Source organism: Scardinius erythrophthalmus (genome assembly GCF_964197995.2).
Source record: "Scardinius erythrophthalmus genome assembly, chromosome: 7".
In the NCBI taxonomy this organism is placed as follows: Eukaryota; Metazoa; Chordata; class Actinopteri; order Cypriniformes; family Leuciscidae; genus Scardinius; species Scardinius erythrophthalmus.
The window spans coordinates 20,112,001-20,139,453 of record NC_138227.1 but is presented as its reverse complement, the minus strand read 5'-3'; the positions used below and the strand labels follow the sequence as shown (position 1 = coordinate 20,139,453).

Sequence of the window (27,453 nt, the reverse complement as noted above, 5' to 3'; positions counted from 1 at the left end):
TTCTTGAGCACCAAATAAGCATGTTAGAATGATTTCTGAAGGATCATGTGACACTGAAGACTGGAGTAATGATGCTGAAAACTCAGCTTTGCCATCACACAAATAAATTGCATTAAAAAATGGCAAACAGTTATTTTAAATGATATTCATATTTCACAATACTCCTGTTTTTACTGTATTTTTGATTAAATAAATGCAGCCTTAGTAAGCATAAGAGACTTATTACCGACCGGTAGTTTAAACAGTAGTGTAGTTGGACCAATGAGAATCCACTCTGTGTAGGGCCATCCAAAGCAATTAGCATTGAACTTAGCATGCAGTTTTATAGTGCCTCTTTAATGCTGAGATTGTTTCTGCTCTTAGAAAATATTGTTTTCTAAAGAATTAAACTTGTCAGTTTCATGATTCAAAGCATTGCAGACAATTGTCTCCACTGAGTGTTATTTTCAGACCTGTGAGAACTCTTTCAGAAACGACAAAAGAAATATGCACACTTAAATGTTTTTTTTTATTGTGGCTGAGTGTTTGTTTAGCAATCTTTCTTGTCAGGAGAGCCACAGTCAAGTGTTTTGGCTCAGACTTGGAGTGCAAACTTAATTGCTTTCTGTGTGAGTGACACCGCAAAGGTGTCTTTGTGAAATCACAGAGGTTGTGTCGTGTGTTTCTGTGGGTCTGTGTAGATACTTTCTGTGACTGGCTGTTGTTGACTCCTTTTCTCTGACCTGTGAGATTGACCCCTGTCTACAGTGTGCTACAGATGATATGAGCAGCAGAGAAATTGAGGCTCATCACGGTTCCAGCTTTGTCAGCCTGCCTTCACCTCCATGACACTTGAGCCCCTTTCACGCATGTCAGACTCTCACTCACTTACCCTATTCATGCCTCTCATATCCGCTGGGTTGATCTCCTTTAAGCTGCATCATGGAGTGTCTCTCTAGTGGATATAGGGATGTGATTTTTCTGTATTTATTCTTTGCCATTACACGAATAAAGTACGAAAATGCAAAAAGTATTATTATTTCACTATATTACTGATTTTATTTTATTTGTAATCAAATAAATGCAGCCTTGATAAGCATAAGACAAAAAATATTTTTAAAAAACTTTTTAAAAAATTCTAAAAATCCTACTGTCCTTAAACTTTTTGAATGATAGTTAAAAAAAAATTTTGATAAAAAGCACAATTTCATTAATTTGTAATGAATATTAATTAATTAACAATAATTAGTTTTGTCCAAACTTCGTTTTTTAAGACTTCAAGTATTTTAAGTATTTTACTTATACTTAAGTACTGTATACACACACACACACACACACACACACACACACACACACACACACACACACACACACACACACACACTGTTTATATAACTATATATACAGTATATATGTACACACACACACACACACATACATACATATACATATACAACTACTACAAATAGTCGAACTCTAGTCGCCTTGAGCTGTACTGCGCTATATTTTGGTGTGACCAAACTTCATGTTTTAATAGGAAATACGTCAACACAACAGAGAAAACTGTGCTTGTTAAGTGATGTCATGTGGTCTTTAAGAATAAGGCCCTTGATTATAAATGAGGGCATTTAAGATAATTTTTAACTGACATGTTGGCAAATGTCTAAGGAGGTTAATTCAGGTCTGTTATTGGAGTGAGTGTGTGCATTTGAGTAATGAGATTTGAGTCAGAGTGTGCCTAAACAGAACCCATTTGTACAACCTGAAATAAGATCGGACCCTCATTTAATACGGTGTAAATTTGAGCTGGAGACAGATTGCTGTATGTATTCGCACTCATTCATTGTGACTCTTAATGCCAATTGATTAGCATTACCTACCCAGGCTTTGCTTTTTGAGCTGAAGTGTTTTTCTGTTGCATTGATTGTTCTCTGCAGTCGGGTAGCCCTGGGCACTTCGCACACAAGATTCATCTGCACTGACAAATCAACTAGGAAGTAGGCTATTTATAACTTCTGTTAGATTAAAATGCATCTCTTAAAGGGGTCATATAATGGTACATGCACTTTTACAAGTTGATTGTACTGAAATGTGTGTTGGCAGTGCCTGTACACAACCATCATAAAATGATAAAAATCCATCCAGTGTTTTTTTTTAATCTTCTTATATGTTTTCCACTGTGTCTAATCAAGCCGTTCGACCGTGTGACGTCACACGGTCGGACGCCCCTCCCATGATTGTTGATTGACAGCAGCGTTTCAACACAGACCCGCTCTTGCTCGTGAGCGAGCTGTAAATCATACTCCGCGCGGACCGTCGCGGTCATTGTTGATACGCTGGAGCCCTGTCTATGAGCAGAATGGCGTCTAAGCGATTGTGGTGTTCTGTTCTTGGGTGCAATAAGGAATACAGCAGTCATTTTGATGTTCCTAAATCCGAACCGCTGAAGACGCAGTGGCTGAGTTTTGTTTTTGAAGGGAATATTCCCCACGATCAACGTCAATGCTTTCATGTTTGCGCGCATCATTTCACACACCAGACTGCTTTACAAACGAGGGTCAGTATAAAGCTGGTTTTGCTAAGAAGCTGCTCCTGAAAAAAGGATCGGTACCAATATTCGTGTTCCTGCTGCACCTCCAGAAGAACTGAAGTGAGTGTAACGTTTAATTAACCTTTATATTAATATTTATATTAATCTTTGCAAATCGCTTGCACGCTTCACGATGAATGCGGCTGTTTACACTCAGGGTACATTACGGCATGTTTTCTATGTACGACATTCTCAATATAATTCATAATCCCAAGTTTATAATGAACAACGTGTTATGGTTATTGTGTTATGGTTATAACAAACGGTGTACACACAGAACAGAGGGGCGGGGTGAGCAAAGCTCATTATCATTTAAAGACACATGCACTTAAACGGCGTGCTGAAAACAGAGCTGTTTTTGACCAGGTAAAATGAGTGTTTTCTTACAATACTAATGAGAATTTTTAATTAAAGTATATTACAAACTTTTAATTTAGACCCTAAAGAATCATATTAGCTTGTACAAAAATGGCTTTATATGACCCCTTTAAATATTGATTTTTAATATAAAGACCCTGTTTCTTTGAAAATAGCATCTTAGCATTAGTTCTAGTTGCATGATTTGCATAAACAGATTGTATGAATATCATAAGCCATCTAAGACATTGTCTTTCATTTAATTTAGGCAATTTAAACAGTAATTGTCTTTTAAATGTTAAATTGTGACATACAAAAACATGTCCAAGTTAAAGTTTTTTTTCTCATTATTAAAGACTGTCGGCTGATCACATAAGGCAAATCCATTTCTTCTTAGTGTTTGTGTTGAAGCTTTAAATCCCAGTGTTTCAACTCTGTGTTAAGAAGGTCAAGACGTGTGATTTTCATAACCAAATATGGGCCTTCATTTGGAAGATTTTCCATGAAAAGCCTTTTTTCCTGAAACTGTGTCAGACAGACAACGCAGTCTTATGTTCTTTGCCTCTACACAGTCACAGGCCTCTCTGGTCATATTCTGGTCATGGAAAAAAATATTAGTCAAACAAAATAAGCGCAAAATGACGTCTATGCACACAGTAAATGCTGCTGGTTTTTTAATGAAGCTGACTATAGTTTTACAACTTGTAAGTGAATTTGGACTGAGGCTGTTATTTTGTGTTCCACTGAAGAAAGAAAGTCACATGGGTTGGGTGGAAAACAACATGATCTTGCACATAAACCTAGGAATGCTGAAAAAGTAAATATGGTCCTGGTAAGTTTGTGTTGCAAATTTGGTTCATATGCTGAAGGTATTCTTTCAGCCCACATGGACATGTCTTTTGACTCTAATCTCTGTCTGTATGCCCTCTCTATTTAAGAGTAAAGATGAGTTGAAGAATGTTAATGGATAAACTCTGTGCCTCCATGAACTCATTACCTTCAGCCATTGCTAGAATTCTCTGAAATTCATTTTAGATCTCTCATTTTATTATAAAAAAAAAATCTCTTTTAATAAACTTGTTTCTTCACCTTGTTGCTTGAGAGAGAAAGAAAGAGAGAGAGAGAGAGAGAGAGAGAGAGAGAGAGAGAGAGAGAGAGAGAGAGAGAGAGAGAGAGACTTAGTCTCCTATCCATCTATTCATTAATTTCTAGTGACTTCTCTGCTAAATATACATATAAGCAACAAATGAGTACAAAAGAAATGTAATCATAATCTGGGACAAAAATAATATAAATTAAAGTAAGTTTAGAAAATCGAAACATTTAGCAAAAAACATTTATTGAGGAAATTTTTATTTTAATAATGCTTAAAGCAACATCACAGCGCTCAGCGGGCACAACAAGAAGAGATATTATGTGCACAACTCTTAGTGTATCAATGTATGTTTGTTCAGAAGTGTATTGTGTCTTATTTCTTCAGTTTTGAATTCCAGTCACTGTGTGTGTGATACCACTTCATGGTCCTCTCTACTCCAGTGTTGTGATCTAACAGACACCTGGGGTAGTGAATATCGCATCCTTCAGCAATAAACTCTGGCAAGATAAAGCCTTTTTATGCAAATCCACAGACTTGTCTACAGATCGAGTATAATAATGGGAGCATTGAATCATCTTAGAGATAGTTTTACCGAAGCCAATAGCAATACTAAATATCGGATTGGTGCATCCCTGTTGGTACAGGAGTGCAAGCCAAATTACTCTGCATTTAAACTTAAAGATTAAACGGGTCATGGACACTTTAAAGCAAACGAGGCATTGCGATGTAACGCGCAACAATAGACAATTCAATACCTTAAAACATCATTATGCACCCAGTGCAGATATGTTGGATGGGTTTATTATAAGCGAGGCATTGCTACTGCTTTTACAGCCTCATTATGTTTATAATTGTGCTCTTACAAACTATTCCTCAAATTGTATGCAAACCCTTGTTTAGGCAATCCACTGACTAGTCGGTCATAAAATAAAGAAAATATTTAGCTTTGCATATTCCTGACTTCCATATGAACTAGTATACAGTCTAATTCAATATAGATTGCATGAGTGTTTTTCCTAATGTGCAGATTACACTGAAAACTTTCAAATCAATTCTTCTGCTAAGCTCATCCACTCAAAGCATGTTCCAACATTTTTACATTGTTCGTTTTCTCTCTTTTTCTCCTTTTAACTCCCACTTTTTGCTGTCATCCTTTCGCAGTGAGCCTCGCCGACAGACCCTTGTGCGTTAGCAGTTTGTTTCTTTTATTTACTGAAATGCTCTCCTTCAGGAGCCGAGCTGCTGTCGTTGCTCTTCTTTGTGCTAAGCACATTTCACATTTCAGAAGATCTATGTTCTTCCTGCTCTCTCTAATCGCCGTTCCATTTGACACGACTCAGTAACTGCCAGTATTTGGATTATGATTTAAAACCCTTCGTCTCTCAACTCTGAGCTTCCCTCGCATTGTTTCTGTGAGCATGCACATGTTTGTTTGTCTACCCTTGTGTGAACCAAGTCAAAAAACAGTTCAATTGACAGTCTGGCAAATAGAATGCGACAAACGGCGACCGGTCGGCTCAAGTGGGTGATGCAGACGAGCAGGCCTGACGGAGGCCTGTCACAACCTCTCTTCCACACTGAAATATCTCCCGACGAGATCCGACACGGCCCTGGGCTTGCAGCTCACTGTCACACGCTGTGAAGCGCGCAGCCGAGTCCTCCATCAAACACTCGGGCTGTCTCACAAGGACCAGCGGAGTGGCTGATCTCTCACTCTCTGCTCATTAGTCGGACATCACTTTATGGCTTGAGCTGTATTTAAAGATAATTCGATGAATCCTAATAGTCTTTGATGTACTGCTGCATTCCATGTGATTTTTCTGAGCTGAAATGAACATAACATTATCTGTATTATCTTGATGATGAGCTAAATTATTGTCTCATCCTGAACAAATTCCAATCTCACTGAGTGCATGTTTGTGTGTGATGTCTTTCAGAGGTGCTGGAGGGCAAGACGGCCATGCTTTTGGGAATGAGTCAGTGGAACTCTAATGATCTGGTTGAACAGATCGAAACCCTGGGCCACATTGACCAGACGCAGGGTAAGAGCTCATAAATGTAAATGTTATGCTTACAATCAGAAATCGTATGAATATGAGACATGAAGATGCTACAAAAGTTTTGTGTTAGTAAAAAGTTGTTTTCATGGACTGCTGAGTGCACGTATATCTGATAGTGATGGCGTGGATCTAATATGAGTTTTGGACCAAATAATGAAAATTGCAGTGTTCTGTTGTTTCTACATTTTATGTTTGTTGGTGCATGTGTTTTTGTGCTTTAAACTGAAACATTTGGATTTCTGTGATGGATTTAGGATTGTTGTTGCACACTCTGCTTATTTAAATATAGCACAGAGGTTAACATTGTCTAGCTGGCTTACACAGTTGAAATTACTAGTTACGACAGATTCTCTGAATAATCATCATTTAAATTAGCTCCGTTAATGATTATTAAAATCCCAGGATCGTTTATACTCTTTTTTTACTCCTTACTCTATTTTTAGTGGAAGCATGACAACTCACTCAACTCCATTTTGAGTTGCGTTGGTAAAACTTTTAATTAATATGTTCATTATATTGAATATGATGCAAAAAAAAAAGTATTTTCTTTTGAGGTGTCCTTGCGGGCTGCATGTGAGAAAAACAAACTAGACTTGACTAGCATAGTCAGATTCATGAATAAACGACTCTTAATAACCCGTCCTTTTTTGTGGCTACAAAAAGTATACGCTACAGCTAATGTAGCCAATTCTCAAAACAAATGAATCTTGTGAGTTGGTTCTTTTGTTCAGAGTCTTTTGTTTGCGAGTCTAATTGTTCAAAATGACGAGTTACTGTATGTTTTGAAACACTGCCCTGTATATTTGCACCATTAGCTGTGAGGATTTCTTTCATATGAATTTGAATCAAAAGCTTGTGAATCAAAGTTGATTCAGGAAACCTATGGATATCCAACCCTACTAGAAATTATCAATTACATGTGGTATAAAATCAGTAGTGTTTTGCATCGTATACCATAGATTTCCGCAGAAGTATTTAGGGTATTTATTTGGGTAAAGAAAGCCCCCCTCTTGTCAAAATCAACATTCGAAGGGCCCCCAATATATACGGTAACTCTGCTGTAATGACTTAAAAACAAACTCAAAAATAAACCAAAAATAAGACAAATTATGAGTGGAAGAAATAAAGTAAGTTATACATGTTTGGAGCAGCATAGGGGTCAGTTAATGATGATAGAATTTTCATTTTTGGGTGCACTGTCACTTTAAAGAAAAAATACTATAAAAATACTAAAACAAAAATAAGATTTGTAAAAATACTTGCTAAAAGTATCTGTATCATATTTGTGGTGGGGTCAGTGAAAATGAAAGCAGGGCGAATAAACATCTGAATAATACCTAAAACAATTTTTAACTTGACATATTTGAAAATGCATCGTTCATGGTGTGAGACATTGACAAAAATACAGCGAGACATGATGCAATGACCAAATGACAAAGTCTGACACATTTGAACATAGTCTAGCGACCCATCAACCTCACCCTGAGTCCTCTAGCAGTCAAAATGACCCAAATGCACATCACTAGCTCATATCCTCGAAAACAAAGGAGACTGTAATCTGAAATGGCATTTTATAACACATCTCATTATGTTCTACATTAACCACCCATGTCAAAAAAAATTGTTCAACAGCTGCTTGCCAAACAAATCTGTAATTTTTCATTTCACCATGAAAACAGAGGAAACAGACGTCAGGCTTCATTAAGCAGCATCATGTCTCAGCTGTCTCCATTGATTTTTCTGATTCTTTGTTCTTATCTGGTCTATTCTTGTAATTATAAGAGTTAGCTAGCATGAGTCATTAGCGAAGTAAACATCGGAATACTTCGCTTTCTCAGAATTCTCTTTTTGAAGTTGCTTTCAGGCTTCTCGTGTTTGTGTAAAGGTCCATACACATGTGAAACTTAGAGGCTCTTAGCTTCACGCTAATACTGCTGAGATGTATTCAGTTTTGCTTGTGTTATATTTAGCTTCTGAAAGCTCTGCTAGCATTTACCGTTGTTCAGTGTAACATGGAAGGAGGATAGTGTACATTTCTGCTGGGATTGCTCGTGAAGTAGCTGATATGTCTAAATCGAATTTATGTATAAAATATTTCTCTCTCTGGTGATGTATTGCCTGTGGCATGCAATTACACAGCAATTACATATCGATTTACTTGCCCATATTGAGTGATACCAGTGATGTAAAGCCACCGTATAAAAAAAACCCTCACACACATCCAGATGCCAATTTCCATAAAAAACATGACATTCCCATATATTATTGAGTTCTCTGAGCTGTTTGTTGTCCTGTTTTACACATATTTTTGGTACTGGTTATGGAAAATGCGGTTTTACCTCAGATTGTGCATTAAAATAATTCACCCTTCTTTGCCTCAGTAATTCAAGTGACCTTTTCTCACATTTCTGTTTGCCTCCTGTGTGAAATATGATTGGTCTATTGGATGGCACTCACGGGGATGGAGACTTGAGCTGATGCAGCAGAGCGATAAATTAGCCAAGTGAGAGGCAGGCGTTGACCCCGCCAAAGGGGCATTGAGCCCCTTTCAGCTTAGTTTTCAAGTGCCTTGTACCAGAATGCTTCTTCCTGCAAGATGAAAGTGATGTTAGCTTTAGGCGGTCCCTTTAGTGAAATTGCTCATCATGCATAAATTCTCCTCTCAAGACCATGTGCTGTGATTAATGACTATGACTTCTAAAAGAAATGCACTCATTATGCTGAAAAATATATATTTTAAATGCAGGTTCATGCCTTCAGGATATTAGAATAAGTTTGTTAATGCTCAGTCTATTGAATTTTCTTTAATTCCTGTATAATCTGAATTTTGACTACTTGAGAACTGTGTTGGCCTTAGAGTGAAATTTCGAAAGTTCACTATATTTTTTATATTTACTGTTTTGTTAGCAGTACAACTTTAAGCAACATTGTAATGATTTTTTATGAATTTTATTTGGCCATTTTCTGAAAGATCATGTCATTAGACTAGTTTTGCAAAGAACTGTCTCAAATGCACCATTAAATCAATTTTTTCGTTGTTTTTGAGATTGAGATTGTATTAAAATGTAGGATGAAATTGTACAAATATATTTAGTTAGAGGAAGCTGAAATATTATATTTTTAATTTTGGCTTCAATAACTGTTTGAATCTGGTTCACACTTCTAATTATATAATATTTTTCACATCAAATTTATACTACTTCATACTGATTCTGTGTTCATAAAACATTTCTTATCATCACAGTTAAAATGGTAATACTGCTAAACATTTTTTGTGAAAAATGATATTTTTTTTAGAATTTTTTGATGAAAGTTCAAAAGAACAGTATTTATTTGAATAAATTGAAATCTTTTGTAGGGTTATTAATGTCTTTACTGTAATTTTTGATTAATTTAATGCATTCTTGCTGAATAAAAGTATTAAATTCTATAAAAAAAATCTTTTTGGCCACAAACTTTTGAATGGTATTCTATATTAGATAGATTGATTCATCAAAATAACATTGACATTATTTAACTGTTTAACTAATTATTTAACATTCAGCCTTATGAATCTCTTCATCAAGTGGGAATTTTCTGTTTCTAAACTTAGCGTTAATTATATTGAATCCCAGTTATTTCCCCATAGTCCATTACAGTCGAGACATTTTATTGAAAGGATTAAGTGTTGGAGGTAACTATAGACACTTAAGGTTTCAGATTAATTAGCCTGTCAGATAGGGGGCTTTCTACCTGATGTGCCTGATGACTGATGTTAATTAGAAAAAAGTGCTGAGTCTTCTTTCAGATGCAGCTAGCGGGGGGTCCTCCTATCCAGATTCCAGCCAGCTTGATCTCAGTGATGCTGTCGTGGAGTAAAATAGCGGGTTTCTTGATTGATCCGTGTACAATACTGAAACACTTGATTGACAGCCGTAGGTTCCAGCCTGTATCATCCATCCTTCAAATATTACAATAACCTGTCAGAACATTTGACATTTGGCTAACCTTTCTACGTAGGCAACATTTTGAGGCATCATGGATTCGCTCTATTTGTGAAAATTGTCGCATTCTTAGACAGCATTACATTTAAACTTCACGGAGAAGACAATTCCAGAATGCATTGCAAAAAGCACAGTGAAAGGAGGCCTGAGAAATGTTGATTATAAGTAAACTTGTATTTCATTCATATTTTAATTGTTGCAGTTTAAACGGACAGTATGGGATTTTTCACCACTAGGGGTCGCTAACCTATTTACAATAACAAAGGCGTAGATTGATGACGCAACATTTGCTAAGAATTATGGATCTTGTCGTCAAAGTCAAGCCGACCGATCTAATAATGTTTATGGATTCCTGAATACATCGATGCTTTTATCATGACTGTGATATGAAGCAGGTCGGGATTGCTAAGAGACAGCTATCAGCTCCACACGGAGTCCCGTGAGTCCCGCAGATATAAAAGGAATATGGACATTTCATTCTACCGAACTACACGCAAGTGCAGAATGAATTACTACTTACAGGTCAGTTTATTAGACAAATTAAACTTGTGAGGTAACGCAGCGCTGTTTCACTTGGTCTAACATTACACTAGCACACTAAACTGCATTTGAGTGTGTTGAAATTTATGTGTTAGTTTGTCTGTATGAGACTAGCAGTAAGCTAGATCAACATTAGAATAACATACAGATCATATTCTGACATTTTATCATTGTTGAACTATATAACATTGATTAGTTTTATGTATATGTGCTCACCTGTTTAATAAAGTACATGTAGGAGCGGTCGAAGTCTCGGACATGGAGCTCTCATTTATATGCCGTCTATGGGAGTTCTCGGCATCTCGAAAACACTGCGCTGATATTGATTCTCGTTTTAGTTCTCCTTTATTTATCCAAAGTCTGCTTGCCATGGTCCATAATGTTTGAACGAAACAACAGCGCGCAAATAGACATTGCGAACTACACATTTGTCCACGCCTGTCGCTTTGGTTACTATCAGATAGCTCTGGTTGCTATGGCAGCACGAGCGGAAACCAGGGACAACGCGGACATGATGCCATTGACGGCGACAAAACGGAAATAAAGAAACGGGATGTGTCTTCGAATTAAATTACAAATTTCTCCTGGTTTGAAAGTTGTTGGAAACAGTCGGGATAATGTAAGTACACAACTAAAAAAAATATATAACATAGATAGTGATTTTTGCTATTTTTAAAGCAAAAAAGTTACATATTGTGCCTTTAATGTAATTAAAATTGGATTATTAATATTTCTGCTATGCATATTTTATGCTTTTTAAAATGCTTAGCAAATGTCAAATTTAATTTAAAACAATCGTGTCTAGTCTCCCATGTGGAGCGCAATTTGTTTGGCATGCAAAGTCGTTGTCTGAGTAGAGCGTTCAATGTCTTTGACAAATTAATGATGGATATTTATTTGATCTTTCTCTGCATTAAAGATGAGCTAGAGCTATTTTGATCGTCCTTTATATCAAGTCCATTGTTGTCAAATCTAGTAAAATCAGCGATACTGCTAGTTAGATGAGCAGGAGGCATTTTTCTTTTTTCTCTCTCTGAATAGTACCTGTAGCTTTTATTCTTTGTTTCTGAATACAGTCTGGCTTTTCATCAGTCAAGCTTTGTTTCCTGATGTACTTGACTGGGTTCTTAACTCATAGAGGTTGAGGGATTGCTTTTATTCCATATCCTTCCCTTGATGTGAAAGCAGTAGGTACTTTTTTTAAAATCAGACTTATGGATTATCCATGCTACCATTTTTTACTTTTCATAGCAAGATGATAATGATTCTATAAATCAATTTAATGGGGGCTCATTAGGACTTTTAAAGCAGACACTCCAGTTAATTGCAGTTCCTCACAGGTAAAATTCTCATCAATCTTTGATCTAGAGGATCTGGATTACCTTCCCTTAGGGCCACCTGATTGACTATCTAATTGACGACCTGATTATTTAAGGAATCACATGCGTGACTGATAGCTGGATCCACACCAGACAGTTTAGGGATTTGGAGACTTTTGTGACGTTCTCTCAATTTATAAACTTGCGTCTTGGGTACGTCCAGGTACGTCTAGGCTGTGGTTTTGTTTTTGCTCATTTGCTATTTCAAGTAATTACTTTTCAGTCAGTGGCATTGCCTAATCATCTTGATTACATGTGTACTGTATTAGCGAGGTGAGGGCATTGTGCGGGCAGTGATTGTTTATGTGAGCACAGATGGAAGTTGGCCCAGAATCCCTATGGAGCCAAGAGGTTTGGGTGCCCATTGGCAGAGCCATTGAAACAGCCTGATGATGCCTCAAAGAGAAGCACCAGACAGAAGCCAGCCACCTCCTGTCTCTGGATCTCCAATTTTCCCCCTGTACCTCTTTGTACTGTACCTTTTCTGTCCACTGAGTGAATCCAATCACTGTACATATGATGTAGTACTCCAGTAGGTTAGTACTGGAGATTTAAAGCTTGACCTTTTCTTCATTTATGCAGTTTTATCATGATTATGAATCTGTGTACACACATTTCTGCTGCTTCTATGTAATTTGAAGCTTAGATGTGCCTATTACAGTGGCGCTCAACTAGGGGCCAAGGTCCACCTGGGGCCCACCTCACCAAACTTCCGTCTAAAATGATTTTAAATAATTAAATCTATATATTTCTTATTTTAAGAAAAATATTTTTTTTCCTTTGAAGAACCAACAGTCTTGAAAAACCTGAAAATATGAGAATGTGTAATTTTAAAAGTGTGAATTCTAAACCTAGAAAACTCTAAATTAATAAAATCTTATTACAGCATGGTATTTTTATAATGAATATATTTTATTGGGTCAAAATTGTGAGTACAAAATATTTCATAAAAAATCTTTATCTTTAATCTGTAAGGCACATCCAGTCGGCCCAATTACGGTTTCCAATAGAGCGGGTGAAGGTTTCCTGCGCATTCTGTCTTTTCAGTATGTAAAGTATTTTTATTCCAATTAAATTAGATCTGTATACACTTGAATTAAAGTAACACTATCTCTACTCAGAGGTCACAGAGGTTACCACTACTACAGATACAGTATAAGCCGACCAGCATTACTTTCTCTGATAGTAGCTATGGTTTGATTATGGCATGGTTTCCCATGTACACTTAGCTAGAGTAATATTACAATAAACGAGGTAAGGCTCATCCTATTTAGGTTGGTCAAGCAACATTCTGTTGTCAGAAATGGAAATTCCCTTTATAAGCCTTACAGTCTAAGTACACTTGAATCAGTGCCAAGTGTTAGCCGGAACTAAAATATCAGTTGGCATGCCCTATGCTCCTCTCAAAACTGGACTTTAGTCCGTTACTAACCTAACGGAGTTTAGCTGTAACAATGGATACAACATAATCTACTAAAGTAAATAATTTTCGAGCAGGTCAGAATAAATTCAAATTTATTATTAGTCAGGTAAATGTATCATGCCAATTACATAATCAATTTAAAGAATCAATACAAAACATCAAATGCTCTGGAGTAAAAAACGCACCTCAGACAAATACATAATGCGGAGTGTCTGGAGGACACACAGCATTACGGGCTGATCTGACTACAAATCGCCCTGAGCCCTTTTGCAGCATTTATTTAAATACCAAACCAAGACAGAAGCCTCCTCCAAATGTAGACATGAGCTAACAATGGGAATTTGCGTTAACAGGGACATAGTTTGCACCTTTTTGAGGAACAGGAGGTCATTTGGATGGAGATCTTGGGAAAGGATCCACCCTCTTTTGTAAGCAAGATATCTCTAAAGTGGTTGAAATGGGTACTGCAGTCTAAATTGGAAATATTGTATAGAGTTGTTTCCCCCGCTCCCTCCTCCTCAAACTCAACACTCAAGCGTGTTGCATGATTGAGCACGCACAACAGGAACCCGTTCGACAAGTTGATCAGTTGATTTATTCGTGTTTAAATAACTTCTATAGAGCTTTTTAGATGGACGTGGAGGCTTTTTAGGTCAGGTAGAATCTGCGATCTCTGACACAGTTCGTTCGCTGGCTTCGATGGTTGCAATACGCTGTGTTTTCTGCCAACTGGCAACCCAGGGTGTCGAAACACTATTAGGTAATTTGACAGTGGGCGGGATCACACAGGCCGAAACAAAAACAGACATTTCGACCCAGAATGCACATTTCAAAGTAGAATAACCGGCTGTAGCATTGTTTCAGATAAACAAGTATGTGAACTTAGCATGCTTTATCTGCAAACATATAGTATTTTTATGTTTTAGTACAGTCAAAAAAATTGACATACAGCACCTTTAACAATAATAATCCTGAAGTAAGATAAGAAAAGAGGATAATTTCATATTGTTGTTAGCAGTTTCATGTGATCATTTTAGACCAATGCAATTTATTTACTGGCACTTTCCCATCTAGAATGTGTATTTTTTTATCAGGAAGAGAATGGATTGTTAAAGTATTATATAATATTATTAATTATTGTAATTATAATAAAACATATTGTTAAATGTAAAATAATATGTTTTGCTAGTTTTAAATTATTTTCCCCTCATATATCATCAGATCTTCCAAAGCCGTGGCAAGTTGTGCAGCCGGCAACAACAATATAGCCATCAGGGAACCATCATATAGCCAGCAACCGATAAAACAATTTGAAAAAAATCTTGCTCTTGCGCTTATTAATCTCAACTTTTTTGACTGTTGATTCAGCCAGCATCTCAGGGTCCCAGAGTGCTTGTCTGGCACTATAACAGAAACGTACCGTCTGTTTCTCTCCCCTTTAACATTTTACTCAAGTTTTCAAATGTTAATCACCTAGTCGGCGGCATTGAGACAAGAGCAAACTCTGTGCAGTCCAGGTTCTGATTAGACTTTAAGCTCTGGCTGAATACATTTGAAAACACGACTAATTAATGCAGAAAATAAGAGCCCTAGCCTCCGTTGGCTGATCGAATCACACACGTTATCTGCTCAGCTTATCTGACAGGCTCACGTCGCTTCTGGTTGCTCGCAGACACGGCCCCTCCGTGCCTCGCCGCGGCCAAACACTCGAACATGCCTCATCTGTATTCTCCCCATCGCGAGCCACTGCCAAGTCGTTTTTTAAACATATGCCTCTTGTAGGCACAATCTCCCTCACACGCTAATTCCCATTTAATTACTTTTTCTTTCCTGTTCTTTTGCCCGTTTAACCACAGAATGCCCCAAGCAGGGAAAACTGAAGACACACGAAGCTAGGAACAATAAGATGACTCCACAGAGAGAAAGAATGAGAGAGAAGGGAGGAAAAGAACCATAATAAGGTGATGATGGAGCTTAATGGCACAGAAGGAGAGCTCACGATTGTTGCATTGACTCGTATGTGTCTGGCAGCACTGAAGGACACTGGTTCCAGACTGTGACAGATTCTGCTGTTCAGAGAATGAGGTGTTCGGGGTCCAAAATTAACACTTGCCAAGTGCTAAGTCCAAGTAAAAATTGTCTTTGGCAAGTACAACTGCAACATTACATAGTTTAAAGTGGATGAAAAGAATGTTGGCCCACCCTTATGTTAGTCATGCCTGCAATTCAAATGACTGTCTACCTAAGAAAATATGTTGCGACTCAAGCACATTTGTCTTTAGTACAAAATTTCCCCATCATAAGTTTATCTCTTAAGTTTCCTCTTTATTCAGAGCTCCATGTGATGACACATACTGTACAGTATGTGGATTATTTATTACATGAAGCCAACAAAACGAAAATACTGAACAAAATCATATTTTCATGTTATTACTAAATAAATGCGATTTGCATCATCAAACACATTTTTTGAGTATTTGGTATGACCAAAGTCTTATATCACTCATCACATACATTACATAACAGTATTTTATAATACTGAAAATAAAAGGAACTTCATCCTTTTTTTAATTTAATTTAATTTAATTTAATTTAATTTAAATTTATTTTTAAATCCCTACAACACAATGCTTTGTTATTATATTATTTATTTATTTTTGTTCTTTTTTATTTTGGGTTAAAAACCTACAGTAAATATTTTATTTGTATTTTTTATTTGAAGTTAAAAACCTGAAGTACCATCCTTACACTGGACGATGGGTGTTAAAACTGATTCACTCCCATTATAATCAACAAAATTGTCTACACTTTAAAGTGACGACGAGTAGTTGACCGAATAGATTATAGTTTTGACAGATTTTTAAATCACAATTTGAATGTACTTCAGGACAAATGTTACAGCAGAATCTCTAGCGGCTGACACATTTCTATCCTACAATGGGAGATGAATGCTGTTGTTGCATCTAGCCAAAAAAAATGGGCTTGTTCAGTGTTAACACTACACACCTGTTGTGATGTGTCCTCCCAGGTTGATGTGTTTCTGTAGTGTGATGTGGTGGACAGGTGTTAGACCTGGACTTGTCAGTTGTGCAACAAGGGTGCCCAGACTTGTCTACTGACAGCATGCCAACATACACACAGCAGAGACTACAGATGCTCTGCTTCAGTAACTTCAATCACATGCTCACATACACAGACTTGAATTTGGGTGGAATTCAGCTTATGTGCTCCTCACAGTGAATTTGTGGCGATATATTTGTATGTGCGTACGTTTGTATTTTTCCTACATATTCTCTTATCTGAGAGGGTGTGTGCTGCTGGGGTCAGATTGTTAAATGTATTTATTTCCGCTGAACATATTGCTGTCCATAGCAAATTTGACGAGAAGCTGGAATGTGTTCTTTTTTAACATTCTGCATCTGGGATTTGGTACAGCCAGGTGTGTTCCCTGTCAAGCAGATGGTCAGAAATGTCCTCTCTGCTCTTCTTGAAATCACAACACTTTTCCCATGTGGCTGTGGTCACAACTCATTGTTATGTGTGTCACAGTGAAGTGACAGTCTGTAACTGTTTCACAAAACATCAATCACACCATGCAGAAGCAATCCATTTAAAGGGGTCCTATTATGCACTTTTACGAAATCTTAATTTTGTTTTTGGGGTGTACTAGGATATGCTTTCATGCTTGATTGTTTACAGCACCTCTCTCCCCTATCTGACATGAATGCGTTGTTGGTTCATGTTTCAATGAAGCCCCTCCTTCTGAAATACGAAATGTCCTGTGATTGGTTAGCTTGCCCAGTGTGTTGTGATTGGCTCCCCATGTTCGTTAATAGAAAACACAACTACAAATAATAAGACATACTTTCAAGTTGTGATCCATAAACATTTGATTGTCCCGACAAAGTGGGAACTGCTCCATTTCGGGAGAAGCTTTTGTGTGTAACAGGTGTTGTGCCGAATTCTGACCCTCGCCAAATTATTACCCCCCTAGTATTGTTAGGTTTAGGATTAGTTGTGGGGGAGGGGTTAGGATTAGGGTTGGGGTTAGGATTATTAGGCCAAAGGTCAAAAAGGGTAAAAAGATTCAGCACAACACCTGTCTCATATCTCTCACAGAGGAGCGGAGCGGAGGCATAAAAGGAGGAGCGACGATCGTGAAGGATGAGAGAGGACCAGGCCTGGGCTGTTTTGTTTGATGTTTTGTTTTATTCTTCGTGTTTAGCGACAGTCGTCCGTGAGGGGCTGCCATCTTTACTTTCATTTCCGCCTCCTTCTTCCCATAACATATAACCTTGCTACATTGGGGTAGTAATGTTCAGGAACAATTTTAACCACTCAAGTTCGTCAGCCTTAGGAAGGTCAAACAAAGGAGTTTTGGAAACGGGGTGGACAAAACATTGTTTCTTTGACATAGCAACAACACTGTCTTCTCTAATGCTGCTCAACCAGGCCTCGCACCTTTTTTTGCATATTCCATGGGTGGAAATTATTTAAATGAGTAACATTGTGACTTCATAAAGCCCAGAATAACACGTTGTAGTCCAAACGAGTTGTTTGTTGTGGTTCTTGGAAAGTAGATTCTGTTAAATAAAATATCTCCCTTTGGAGTGGACTTTGAGCTTTGTAACCTTGCAGATCTTTTTTATGCTCGAAAACAGCAACATTACACACTTACTAAAGTTGAAAAGTGAAAAAGCTTAATAGGATCCCTTTATTAATAGCTATAATGCCTGATACATCACTGATTTGGGGTGTGTTTTTGTAAATATTTTTCAAAGGCCCCTGTAATCCAACACAATATTCAAAGAACAGTTTTCAACCAAAATGCAACATAAAAATATCATAAAATAAAAGCCCCGTTACTGTAGCGTTTTTAAATCAAATAAAAGCACTTTAATATTTTCAGTATTTCTAATATTTCTCCTGTAATTATGACAACTTTTTGCAGACTATTTTTTTATTAACAGAAACTATAGAGTATTGATATATTCAATGAATAAATTGTAATTCCAGAAGTGCCAAGATCTGTGTGTTCTTCAATAAATATGCACGTTATATGCAAATATGCATATGTTAATAAATAATAACATTTCAAATCTGAATTAAATAATGTATTAAGTAGCCTATATGGTTTAAGCACTGTATCCACCAATAGCTCCAGCATTATCAGCTAAGTGATTGATATTTGTGCATCTAATCTGCATAAGTTCTGCATTTCCTAGCATTTTGGATACACTTCCTGCACCGTTGGCAATTCAGTTTTGTTATGTCTTTGGTTCTCTACACTACAGCATGTGATCAGAGCAACATTTCATTGATATCATCTCTAGCTCTCTTCAGTTGAGATACTTGTAACTTCTCTGTTGAGACTCTGCGTGAGCTCAACCGATCACTGAGTTAAAGGCAGCCTGCAGCCACTGTCAACCTCGTGATATTTTTGGCAACACGTCCATGTTTATCTCCACTATAAATGCATATCTGCATTCTGAACAGCCCTTTTTCAATCTCAATCTATTTCATCTGTCGCTTCTATTCTCTTGTTGCTCATTCTCTCTCCCTTCTTGATCCCTTTCTCTTTATATCTCTCTGTCTTGACACTCTACCACATCATGCTTTAAAAACATGATAGACCAATCCCACCTTAGCAGCTATTGCCTTCCATCAAATTATGAGACTTTATCTTTATCTAAGCTTTTGCTCTTTCCTAATGAGAGTCTATAGAGGTCATTTGTGTTTGAAAAGGTTTACACAAAATTTTCCTGAATTTATCAAAAATATTGTAAATTTTCTCATTGGTGAACACAAGATAGTAATATTTTCATCCTGTACAAATATTTCCATCCGGAATTTTAATAAAATATTCCTGTCCCGTCGGCGCCAATAGCCCCATGGTTAACGCGCCGACATATAGCGCAACTGCGCTTCTGGCGACCCGAGTTCGATTCCCAGATCGAGGTCCTTTGCCGATCCCCTTCCCTCTCTCTCCACCCCACGCTTTCCTGTCAAAATCTCTGTCCTATCAAATAAAAGCACAAAAAGACCAAAAACATAACTTGCAAAAAAAAAAAAAAAAATTCCTGTCCCCTTTATTTCTTTTAATATTCGTCTAAATAAGACCAAATATTTATGTGCAAAACAAGAATATTATTTTATTTCTATGACATTCTGTTGCATATATGATGTTTTTATATGAAAGTAGGTAAAGATTGATTTTAGTTTCATAGTTTTCAAGCTTACAAATGTGCATTTTAATGTTGTTGCTTGCAAAAATAACAAAAACCACGCTGAAGTTTTTTGATTCATTTTTAGTCAAAATAACTGATTCAGTCCATGATTCAGAATGTGCTTTTCAGGCTGGGTCTGTTTTGGCAGGCGGGAGGATTGTCCTCACTGTAGTGTTATCCTGGCTCAGGTTTCCCTGGTAGAAATCCGTTTTGTTAAACTATAAGATTGTGGAATCAAAAGGAGGAACGAGCTCAGTCAATACACATTTTACCCTGGTCCAACTTGTTTGTAGGATTTTCTTCCTTTCTCTTTCGCATTCTTCACATGCCCTCCCTGTCTGTATCTCTCTCTCTCTATTTGCTCTGTCTCTCTCCCTGTCCATTGATTCTGTATTTCTCTACAGGATGCTATAAATCTGCAGGGGTAGAGCTGGGTGTCTAGGCTGTTGTAAATAGAGGACATGAGCTAAAGCAACTCCAGAGCAGAGTGAATAAGAACAAAATGTCCCCATTGTCCCCCACCTTGTCATTCTCCTGTCCTTATTGCTTGTTATCCTTTTCTCTCCATCTCTTTGCCATCACTTTCTCACCTTTTGAGTCCAATTGAAACTAAACTGTTGGAGTTCTCAGCGTTTCCCGCTCTGCCGCTCTGGCCAAGCATTAAATTCCTACTGTGGAATTTCATTAACACAGTAAGCTCACCGTCCATCCATCTGACTGTCTGTTTGTCTGTCTGTCTGTCTGTCGGTCTGTTGATCCATATATATGGCCAGGGCCGTCGCTAGTGGGGTGAAAGGTGGTGACAATAATTTTTTCCCCCGCAGCCCAGGGGGCCCCACAAAATACTATATAGGCCCCTGTTGTATGAATAATTCTAATAATTATATTAGTTGTATGACTGAGATTTAAATGAAAACCACAAAAACATGCAATTTGGTTAAATATTTTTCCCAAATATCTGCTTCTCTTAGGCTACCTCCTTAAAAATGGTTTAGTCCGATCTAAAGTATCTATTAATTATTCAGTCAGTGACAAACATCAGATGGACCCAATAAAATTGTAAGTCCAATCCCAGCTCGTGAACATAACCAATCAGAGTTGAGGCGGCAGTGCCTGAAGTCAATGATGAATTTGGTTGAAGAGCAGGAGACTTACTGACTGAAAAATGTCAGGGAAAAGAAAACATAAAACAGGGTACCAGAAACGCCATGAAAAGAAGGAGAGGGAGGCCAGGAGAGTTGTTGTATCCCAGTCGATCAAGACGTTCTAAAAGACAGGTTGTATTGTTATTTCGCTGGGAATAAGAAAACTACCGTCTGCAGCCTGCCAGGTACTGTCACTTTTCATTATCGGTGCGCACCACAATCGACCGAATGATGACGTGGTCAAAATCCCTGTATTTTTACACTATTGTAAATAGAGTCACGATGCATTGCATTATGCATCGGACCTGCCGGCTGAAAACACGAGTACAACACACTGCACTTGAATGAATAAATTATAGCTTTATTTAATAGTATTACCAGTTCCATATTATCTTTATTAAAAAATAAGACAATAAATGATTTTTTTTTTTTTTTTTTATACTGCATTCTTGTCAATTTCTAAATGTTTACTTTTTGATTTATGAATTATAACAGACTGATGGGGAAAAAAAACATTATTTTCTCTGTTACTTTTTTAAAATTGGTTTTATTATTATTTAACAATTTCTTGCTTTTTGTTAGTTTTTATTAGTTGTAATTTTTATATAAACATTTTACAACAACATCACCATCTTCTGTTATGTGGGCCTCCATGCTCATCTATTGTACAGCATATGATATTGGTGGAGGGTTGTGGGGGCCCACATCAATATTTTTTCAGGGGGCCCCCGAATCCTCTAGCTGCGGCCCTGTATATGGTTCATTACGTAAGCTGAATTTGTTTGTGTCTTACATGCATCTGGGGATGTAGTCAGACAGGCTATAGTAAGAAAGTGGCACTGAGCCTGAAAATGCTGCAGCTTATTGGCAGCATACAGTGTAAAGCACAGGAGAGAACACAGCTCTGCTCCCTGACTGTTTTCCTTATGGTGCGGCTGTGAATGAAAGCCTGCAGCTGGGATTAGCACAGGCTCTCACTATTGGGAGGGTTCTCTGCAGTCGGGTACAGCTTTTCAATAAACACAATTGCTCCTTGGAGACCTAGTGATTTAGAAGTGAATGAATATGCCATTAAGAGAAGTAGTCTGGTCTATCATCATCTCAGTCTGTTTGATGTTACAGCAGCTCAGGGTTGTCATGACATCATCTTGATGGTCAAAATACATGCGTTTTCCCACACTTGTCTGCGAAAGGATGGATTATGAATCAATCCAGTGCTTGTTTGTATAACTCTTAACTGGCTCTGTTTTTCAGATTATCCTCTTTCATTACATAATGATGGGATTGGATTTCAATAACTGTTGCAGATTAGATCATTGAAAAAACACCTGGAATTTGACAATAATGAGAGGAGCACTGAGTAATATGGGAAAAGAAAAGAAAACCAGACATTGTTATTCAAATATTCGCCATTGACAAATATCCAACTGGTTTTAGAGGGCATGTTGTAAATATGTGTAATGTTACATTGAACAACCACTTGGGGATTGAATTCCTTGAAGTTTCACCTTGTGGATTGTGAGTTTACGAATATTTATTGTACAAGTTCTCAAATTCACATCTACTGTACGTGCTCTTGAGTTTTGCTACTCTTTTACCTTCATACATTTCCCTCCTAAAAGCACATAGATTAATAAAAGGCATTGAGATGGCATGCGCACAAGCTCCATGCTGTCAGAATGACTGGAGGCCAGCCAGATCAGGAGCGCTAGATCATGAGAGTGTGAGAATCAGATGGCAGAACAGAGCGGGAAGCTACAAATGAAAAAAAAAAAAATAGAGCATGCAATGGTGAAGGTGAGGTATAATTACTTTAGCTAAAGGCCTGCAGTCTTATTTGGAGATTCGGAGACACCGACAAGCTTTTTGTTGGTCCTGTCCACTTCCTCTTGTGTGTAATTTAGTTATTTTTTATGACACCAGCTGACATCAAAATGAAAGAGTTTGCCTGATACAAATCCCAAGCTCTGTCTGTTTCTTATTGACCTGTTTTAAAATATGATGGTACCAGTATGGTGTTTTGATGATAACACTACATTTTCTGTTATTATGAAGAAAATAAATAGAAGGTAAAATCATTAGTGAGGGGCGGATGAGTGTGCTTTGAAGGATCGATAATCATTTGTGGTTTTGTTTGCTGTGCATCTGTGCAAAATGGCTATAATCACCCTCTCTCTTTTTTTATATGTATCCCCATCTATCCATCTCATGCTCTTTCCTTAATGGGCTCAGAGAGTCTGTACCGTGTAAGGAGGCAGAAATGTGTCCCTCAGACTAGCATTGACGGAGAGGAAGCTGAGGTAAGATTATCCTTTTTAAATATTCAGTATTCTACTGCTTTCTTTTCCATAATATTGTGCTGTGACTTTTCCGTGTCCCTTGTCCACCAGAAGAAATGTCAAACACATCTGCTGGTGCTGGTGGTTCACGGGGGGAACATACTGGACACAGTGGGCGGAGAGCCAGGTGCAAAGACTGCAGATGTAAACACCCTGTCCTCAGTATTGGAGAAAGTATCTCAAGCTCATTTCCAAGCTGCAGCTCAGCATGTCGTCCTCAAGTTGGTGCCGTGTCCAGCTATATGTGCAGAGGCCTTCTGCCTTGTGTCCAAGTAAGTAGCTATTACTGAAAGCAATTTTTAATGGGCATGTTTTTTTGGGAAATGCGCCATGGTATTCTTTAAAGTAAATACCATTGTGTATATAGGCTATCATCTAATACCATCACGGTTTCCTTTCAACTGTACTGTTTTGTAACTGGTTGGACTGGCTTTATTTCCTGGCATGGAGGGTTTTGCTCCATTATGCAAACACACTATGAAATGAGATCCCACATACATAGATTTTTTGTTTTGAAGTCATGGGAACACCCTTAGGTGAAACTGTCTGAATGTTCATGGGACTTTACTGAACTTTATGGGAAAATGCTGACAGATTCAGAGGCAGTTGTTTTTCTGAACTCAATTTAAATGCATACATACATACATACATACATACATATATACACACACACACACACACACACACTACCACACGCATATATATATATATATTTATTATTATTATTATATATATATATATATATATATATATATATATATATATATATATATATATATATATATATATATTTTACTTAATATGTAATGCATTAATCCTATTTCCTATTTCAAGGAAATTGTTGAAAAATATGAATAAAAAGAAAGTAAACACTGTAACCAACAGGGCACTATGTAGTCTGGTGCACTGGAATCATATGTTTTCAAATAAATGCAAGGTAAATATAACTTCTCATACAGCACAGTGAAAATAACACAAATATGACATTGGACAACTATATATAGCTCAGCATAGTTTGAAATCAAGAATTTAAAGTTTGACGATCATTCATCTCCAGTAAAGCTGAACTCTTCTCATTCAGTTCACACGGACAGACTGTTACGCACACGGTAGCCTACGTAGGTTTTTATGCAATCTACAAATACACACTTCAGAAGATCTCACAGCTGGATTCGAATAAGTCTGCAAGGTTTGTGAAATTAAATGTTTAACAGATTACAGTACTTCATTTATTTCACATTTCATTACCCGACAAACCTGATTGAATATGTTAAAAGCATTGCTGAACTTTATTGAAAACAAGCGCTGACTAACACTGTCAGATGCCGAACACATTGATCCAATAAAACTCGACGAAGTGTCTGTTGCTGTTGGTCGCTGTCTGTCGGTGCAGTGTGAATTGGCCTTAAAAGTCAGACACGCTATTGAACTAAATGTCCCGCTTCCGACAAATTGATTAGACAGAAAAACTTAACGGCCGATGCCGATATTTAAAAAATGGCAAATATCGGCCACTAATTTGAGCAACATTTTACAGATTTATGTCCTCAAATAAGAGCCCATTCAGGGCTCCAGACTGCAACAAATGGGCTCCATTCTGCAACGTTTTTTCTTGCTGGTGCTAGTGTAAGCCCGTCTAAATCAGTCCAGTGGCGGTTTCCGATAGAAGGGTGAAGGTCTCTGCGTGTTACTGTCTTTCTGCGTGGCAAAGTAATTTAAGCTTTTATCTGACTCCATTTTATTTCTGACATTTTATCACGACCTCAAATTTAAGTTAGATTGGCAATTGGTTATTGGTCAATTACATAATAGTTTAGCAATACATTTGATCTCGCCAGCTTAGGTCACTAAACAGAGGTAATTGCTATATACCTGAGATCGGTCGCATTCACACGTACACAATCAAAGATATTTTGGTATAGCCCCCGTGATTGCATACACTTGAAATTAAAGTAACGTTTACTTCAATAGAGGTATGGCCACTAGTACAGATATGTCAACCAACTTTACTTGTCTTATAATAGCTTTGGATTGGCCATGCAGTGGTTTCCCACATACACTTATCTAAAGTAACATTAAATTAAAAAAAGAGGTAAGACACACCCAGATTTAGGTTGGTCAAGCAGCACGTTTGCTGCCCTAAACGTAAATTCACTTCTTGTCTTTGCAAAACACATACACTTGAATTAGTGCCAAATATTAGTCATCACTAATCTGACACAAAACTTGCAGTAACATACGAATCCATTTAATCTACTCGGGAACAATTTCAGAGTCAGTCAGAATAAAATCAAATGTAACAATTTATTATGTCAGGTAAATGTATCATGCCAATTTCATAATCAGTTCAAAGATAATAAATACAAAACATCAAATGCTCTGGAATAAAGAGAGAAGATGCGAACCTGACATTTATAAAATACATGATGTGAATTGTTTTGCGTACACTCAGCTTCACGGGCTAATTTGAGTTTCAAATCGCCCTGAGCCTCTTGTTGCATTTCTTTATATAGACAGAAACTTCTTTCACATGGAAACATTTGCTAACAATGGGAATTTGCATTCAGAGTTTACACCTTTTGGGAGCAGGATGCCATTTGCCTGGAGGACACACCCTCCTTTGTGTGCAAGTTATCTCTAAACTCTTAAATACCTTATTACCTTTTGGTTTACTTCTTTGGGAATGAGACCTTTGTACCAGTCGCTCTGAGACATTTCGAATGGTACCAAACATGTGTAATACTGTATGATAATTATTCACATTAAACCATATAGATTCTTGGGTGAATTTTGGTGATCTCAGCATGAGAGAGAAGGAATGGGGGAAGAGGGAAATAGATGTAGATTAGGATGATTCTGAGGTGAGACTTGCATCTCGAATGGTGCACAAGAGTGAGTTCAAATGTTAATTTCCTTAGGTCTCTCAGAGAGTTGCCCTCTCTTCCACTTTTTCCAGTCTTACACTAGTGATTTTTGTTGGAAGTCGCACTGGTGCCACCACCACATTGCCCAACTGATAAGAGCTGCCATTTCTGTTCTGTTACTGAAAAACATCAAACGGCAAACTAAACAATGCGGAATGAAACTGCGCTTCTCGTTTGAGCTGCTCAGTTTATCAGCTCGGACCAATATTAGACTGCGCAGCACAAGTTCAATCACACGACACTGTTACTACACTGCACCAGGAAATCAAGTAAGAAAGCATTTTAATTCACTGCAGTATTATCGCTGCAAGATCTAGTTTGAAGCATTCAAATTCAGTGCAGAATTCTATGTTATATACTATATATATATCAGATCAAAAAGCGCTGACATGGAAACCAGGAGAAATATTGTGCCATGAACGAACAAGTTATATATATAATCTCAGTGCTTTACTTTCCAAGAAATAAACATGTAATATAATAATAATATAATATTAGTTGCTGCACTTATCAATGCAAACCAATAGTCATTTTAGGGTTAAATTAACTTTATGATTAAAAATCTAGTGCTTCCAAATTAGTTGCTGGTGTCACCATCTGTAGAACCTTTGGCACCGTTGCTACTGCTCTCAAATGTTAGTCTGGAGCACTGTCATTGGCCCCCTGGTGGAGAGAGACTATACCATTCAAACATTTGAAGTTGTTAATATTGTTATTGTCATGATCTCAGCCTGTTTCCCTGTTTCCTAAAGGACTTTTATGTTGAAGTGTTTTGTGTCCCCCCTGGTCCTGTGTTCATTTCCTGTTTGCCTTCTGCCTTGCTTGTTTCCATAGTAACCCTGATTAGGTCTTGATTGTTTCCCAGGTGTGTCTTGTTTGCTCATCACCCCACGTCTATTTATACCCCAGCGCTTCTCTTGTTCTTTGTCTAGCTTTTCCTATACATGGTTGTATCATGCGTGTTTGGTGTAGCTTCACGTGCACGTGCCTATCTTGTTGCTTGTCTAGAGTTATTTCAGTTGTCATGTTTCAATACATTTTTACTGCACTTGGATCCAACGCCTAACAGCAGCCACATTACAGATTTAATGTTTTAAAAATTAGTATCTTATGATAACAAGGCTGCATTTACAGTAAAAACGTTAAAGCTCCAGTATGCGACTTTGGTATTTGACCACAAGAGGGCGCAGTTTCAACAATAACAAAGGCGAAGCTTGATGACGCTATGAAGGAGGTGATGACGATGGGAGATGTCGTTTTTTTTAATGCGTTTTCACCATCTAGCGATATATCTACATGGAATTAATGAATCATGATCACGGATGAGGTAATTTATTTGTTTTTGTATTACCTGTATGTATGTCTGATCGTATTATTTTATTTCATCATAATTAATGAACTGCAAGGAACG

At 37.4% G+C, this 27,453-nt stretch overlaps 1 protein-coding gene across 1 annotated transcript in view; it reads left to right on the top strand.

Moving 5' to 3' along the window:
- Positions 1-27,453, top strand: part of pitpnm3 (PITPNM family member 3) — a 91,191-nt gene that overhangs the window by 21,553 nt on the left and 42,185 nt on the right. Inside the window, exons 3-5 of the mRNA XM_081370690.1 lie at positions 5,960-6,064; positions 23,012-23,079; positions 23,170-23,390. Coding sequence (XP_081226816.1) covers positions 5,960-6,064; positions 23,012-23,079; positions 23,170-23,390 — 394 coding nt within the window. The remainder of the gene's footprint in view (positions 1-5,959; positions 6,065-23,011; positions 23,080-23,169; positions 23,391-27,453) is intronic.